Source organism: Lactuca virosa, chromosome 4 (genome assembly GCF_052849685.1).
Source record: "Lactuca virosa cultivar CGN04683 chromosome 4, Lactuca_virosa_CGN04683_v6, whole genome shotgun sequence".
In the NCBI taxonomy this organism is placed as follows: Eukaryota; Viridiplantae; Streptophyta; class Magnoliopsida; order Asterales; family Asteraceae; genus Lactuca; species Lactuca virosa.
In genome coordinates, this window is record NC_136429.1 from 487,179,366 (window position 1) to 487,185,026 (window position 5,661).

Sequence of the window (5,661 nt, forward strand, 5' to 3'; positions counted from 1 at the left end):
TGTAAGTATAAACCTTAGTGTGTTTTCCAAAATACCACATGAAAATACACATACAATGCATACAAGCAAGACTCTCGGTTGTAGCGTCGATCCACTTGAACAAACAATGACTAATGGATCCAATGCACATCTAGTCATAATGATGACTAGTATCTATTTTGCATCTCTAGTCATCCCAATTGTTAAAGGCTCTAGTGCACATCTAACCCTGACACCAACGATTAATGGCTCGGGTGCACGTCTAACACTGCCAAGAGTAATCTGGGCTCTCGGCTCAAGTGTCGATCCACTATCAACTCCTTAAACATCGAATGTCGTCATATCATATAATCAACCAATCAACATGGAATATACAATACTAGAATACTTGCCAAATTAGCATAGTATAATACCAATATATCGTAACATACAAATGATATATATTGTTGTTAGGGGCAGGATCCCAAAATCATATTCAGGATCCTTAAAATATATCGTAGGATCCTGATTATTATTACTAATATTTCTTAACACCTATAACGGTTATGATTTTCTCTATCATTTTCTCACATGTGCATAATTATTCAACATGGGACTTATTCTCAATGGAGAGTCATCTCGACCAGACAAAAGACTTGAAATACCAAGTCAAATCATGTTCATATGTTGATTCGGAAGAAGAAAAGAAAGATCCACAGAAAAGGATCAGGATCCTCATAAGACCCTAAAAAAACCAGGATCCCCTCTTGCGGATGCTAAGGTAATCAATGTAATCTCTGGAGGATCTGACATTTCTGGCACCTGTTACTCTGCAGCAAAAAGTCATGTTAAAGAGTCAAAGATGGAGAAAAAAGAAAGGCCATAAAAGAGAACATCGATCACAGACGAGAAGGATATTATGTTCGACGAAACAGATAAAACAGACATCCAGGATCCTCACCATGATCGACTGGTGATCACTCTTTACATCGCCAACCATTTTTTCAGGAGGATCCTTGTTGATGGAGGATCCTCCGTCAAAATCATACTCATGGATGCTTTAAAAAGGATGAACATCTCTGAAGCCGAAAATAGTCAAAAGATCATCGGTGTTGATTGGATTTAGTGGCGAAACAAAACATACAGTCGGCGAGATCGAGCTACATATCTACATAGATGGGGTAAAGTCTATGCAACACTTTTGTGTAATCAATACATTATCCTCCTATAATCTTATACTAAGTAGACCATAGATCCATGATATGAAGGCTATCCCCTCGACATACCATCAATTTTTCAAAATGCCCACCCCACGGGGGACAGTAAAAATCACAGGTGATCAACAAGAATCCAAGGAGTGCTACAAGACTTCGATGAAATCATAAACAATACCACAACAAGGATAGAAATTAAAGCGGGGGGCATGAGGTGTGTTGGAAACAAGAGAGCATGATGTAAAGGAAGTGTGTCATTGCTAGTGAAACCACTAGATGGATAACCACTCCTCCTATACCTTTCAGTATCCTCTAATGTTGTAAGTGTCGTTTTAGCCAAGGATCTTAACGAGGACCAACATCCCATCTACCTTTTATGAAAAAGTCTCTTGGATCCGGATACCAGGTATTCCCTTCTTGAAAAACTAATACTTGCATTAGTAACTGCTTCCACAAAATTAAGACACTGTTTTGAAACACATGTCATACATCTAAGAACTAATTACCCCATTAAGAATGTTATACGAAGACCATAGATGTCAGGTAGGATGGAAAAGTGGTGCGTGAAGCTAAGCACATATGACTTCAAATATAAACCTAGATCAACAATAAAGTCGCAAGCACTAGCAGACTTTGTGGCCGATTTCAGTGATATACGAGACAATGAAGTAGTCACTTTTATCAAACGTAATATACTGACCAGGTTTGGGATCCCTGCTGAGAGCATATGCGACAATGGGTCCCAATTCATAAGCAAAAGGACTAGAGACTTTTTCATGAGCTGGGGGGTTAAAATGATAATGTTCACTCGTGTTCACCCCCAAGCTAATGGTAAAGCTAAATCCAACAATATGATCATAGTCAACAATTTAAAGAAGAGGTTAGATGAGAATAAAGGAAGATGGGAAGAAGAACTTCCTTTCGTTCTATGGGCAGATAGAACCACTTCAAAAATGGCCAATGGTCAAACTCCATATTCCTTGGTGTTTGGAATGGAAGCTGTGATCCCTACTGAAGTAGTAATCCCAACATCAAGATATTAATTGCAGGATCAAGAGAACAACGATAGGATCCTAGCCTAGGATCTTGACATTATCAATGAACTTAAGGATCTTGTTAAGATCCATATTGCTGCTCATCACAAAGGATCAATAAATCGTATCACAAGAACATAAAAGTCAGAATATTCCAGGTAGGTGACTTGGTCCTTAGGAAGACATTCCAAAATACCAAGGATCCAAATGCAGGAAAATTGGCACCTAAATGGGAAGGACCATATCTCATCGATTCAAAAGCAGGAAAGGGGGCATATTGGTTAAGTACCCTTGAAGGGAACGTTTTGTCGAGAACCTAGAATGCCATTCATCTAAAGGCATACTTCGTGTAAGTCTCGTAAATCACTTTTGACGAACTCAAGGTACACTCTGTCTACCCTTTACTTTTATCTATTTCTTTTATTTACCCTTCTAAAAACCATTACCAACTTAAGCATTGGAGGAGCGTTGGCGAAGCTAATGCCCACCCCAAGCTAATGTTTGCTATGCGTAGAAAATCAAGGATCCTGACACACAAGGATCACAAAACTCAAGGATTCTGACACACAAAGGATCCCAAAATTCAAACATCCTGACCCAATTGGATCCTAATGTTCGAGGATCCTAGCACGCATAGATCCTTATAAGTACATCGTTCTATGATATTAGCGATTGTAGTATGCAAGTCTCCTGGTAACTACAGATAGAGAATGATCATCTCTCCTACGATTAAGGGTACTTAATCCTTTTTAAGGTTTACGAGTTGAGGTTTTCTACACCTCTCTTGGACGCACAAAATCTTACCATAGGATGTGAATAAGGGGATCATTTCATTCTTTAGTGACTTGGCAACCCTCTTATTTCTGAACATATGTCAAGGTCCTATCGTTTTAACATAAGGCTTATAACACTAACGTGTTATATTAAGTTGGGATTCTCCCTAGAAATTCCTAAGGCTTATAACACTAACGTGTTAAATTAAATTGGATTTCTCCCTAAAAATTTCCTAAGGTTTGTAGTAATGACGTGTTATCTTAAGTTGGGATTCTCCCTAGAAATTTCCTAAGGCTTATATCACTGACGTGTTATCTTAAGTTGGGATTTTCCCCAGTTATTTCCTAAGTTTTATAACACTAACGTGTTATCTAAAGTTGGAATTTTCACCAGTAATTTGTTGAATCTTATAACATTAACGTGTTAGCTTAAGTTGGGATTTTCCTAAAAGTCTGATAAACATCATCGAGTTTTCATAAGATGGGATTTTTTTCCCAGGAAATGTCTAAGGCTTGTACCAGGGATCCTTCCAAGTTGCATTTTAAGTTGGTATTATTCCCAGCTAATTGGCACAGAAGGATCCTCCCCGGTTTGCTATGTAAAAGCTCAACAAGGATCTTATGTGATGAACTCCTAAAGCAAGGATCCTTTCGTATCATACTAAAGAAAGCACAAGTTCAGACTTCTCCTAAACTTAGAAGATTACAAAAAGGAAAAAATCACCAGGTTTTATCTATGCTTAAAGCGAATTTTCCTATGCAATGATGAGGAGTTTATTTTTCTAAAAGGTCTTAGCTACATTAAAATCATGAACTGATTATTAACTATTTTTAGGTTATCCAGACCTTGAAGAGTTCTTGTTATGCTTGAACTTTTCAAGATGTTGATTATGTAAGGATCCTCATAAATCCTACGATCATATCAAGCGCATCAACATGCAAAGAAATGAGAAATATGAAACAGTCATAGCATAAAAATGACTTGCCCATCAACTCTTCAAAAATATTTTTTACAAACAAAGATATTAAAAGTATTTTAACAATCAAACCTAAAACTAGGCTTGATCATCCCCAACCGGGGCCTTCCCTGTCTTCATTCTCTTCTTCTCTTCCTCCTCCTCCTTCTTCTTCTTCTTCTTCTTCTTCTTCTCTTCTTCTTCTTCTTCTTCTTCTTCTTCTTCTTCTTCTTCTTCTTCTTCTTCTTCTCTCCGTACTCCTACAGGTTCTTGACAAGTATTGATAGGCCTACCAGTCGTTAGGTCCAAGAGAACCCCCCCCCCCCACTCACTAACCAAGGAAGTTTAGGATCTTTAGGACTCTAGGATCCGACTGCTCCAGTCACTACTGTTGAATTTTTCGTAATGATGAGGAAAATGACGCAACAGATGGCTCAGCAGCAAGATAACAATATAACACTGCTTAGATAAGTGGAGAGGATGAAGACGAAATTTTAGAGATCCCAGGAAACGATGCCCACAGTTGTACAACCAAGGATCCTGAACTTCGACAATGCAGGATCCTCAGGATATCAACAGTGGAGCATAGCTCCTGCTACTGCTGCATCACCCTGGGGGACGACTATGTGACAACCCGTTATTTTTAATCTTTTAAAAGTCAACCAAAGTCAACAAGAGTCAAACATGTCAAATAAAAGTCAACTTTGTTGTTTTGTTAATTTATTTAAGTTAAATTAATAATCTTTATGTGTATAAACCTTGGATTAAAGGCGTTGTGAGGATTAGAAGTAACAATCAAAAATCACTCAAGCCGAAAACCCTCGCACAAGTCCAAACCCTCGCACCGAAAATCCTTTTCGGCCGCAAACCTGCGAGACTACTCCTTCGGACCGCAAACGCATGCTCGACCATAAACCCTTCGGACCGCAAACCTCGCATGATTCGCATTCTCGGCCGAAAACCACCCAAGTTCTATCCACTTCACACTTCCCAACCAAGGTGTCCCATCATGATTTCGGCCTTATACATATGGGGGGACCGAAATCATCACTTCATTCTACACCTTCCAGCCGAAAACTCTTCTTTTCTCTCTCAAGATCCTCAACCGAAAACTCTCCATTCTCTCTCAACTATCATCCGAAAAATCCTTGTAAATCCTTAGGATCTTGCCAAGAACATCAAGTGTTCTTCATTTCATCAAGCAATCACCTTCCATTTCGGTGATCTTCAACCGAAAACGCTTGGATCATCTTGATTTCACCAAGAACACCAAGAACACCCCACTTGAATCTTCATGTGGCCAAAAACCCAAGGCTGGCCAAAAACTCTCATCAGCCTTCTAAATAGCTTCTAACACTCTTATTTTTAAGTGAAACTTACAAATTAGGCTATTTGCTTAACATACTTGCGATTATATTCACTAACTATATACATATATATTGTGTGAAATGCTATTAGGACTCGTTTTTGTCACGAGATCTAACTTGTGGAAAAAACATCCTATATTGAACCTTCAATCGAATCACTCACATAAGGTGAGTTCATACCCCCACAATTTACCTTTTTCAATGTTATTAGGGGGAGAATACAAGCAAAACACAATATAATTGTGTTAACATTTAAATACAATTGCAAACAATCAAAGAAGTTATATGTTTATATCAATATTGTTAAAACCATTTCAAAACTGCTTTTCAACTAATTAGATTACTGTTTTTATCAAAAT

The 5,661-nt window shown here is 38.2% G+C and overlaps 1 protein-coding gene across 1 annotated transcript; it reads left to right on the forward strand.

Annotated features, from left to right (window-relative positions):
* The first annotated feature begins 1,708 nt into the window (after positions 1–1,708).
* On the forward strand, positions 1,709–2,215 carry LOC145106916 (uncharacterized). The gene has a single exon (XM_079043834.1). The coding sequence runs from the start codon at positions 1,709–1,711 to the stop codon at positions 2,213–2,215; it is 507 nt and encodes a 168-aa protein (XP_078899960.1).
* Positions 2,216–5,661: the final 3,446 nt, after the last annotated feature.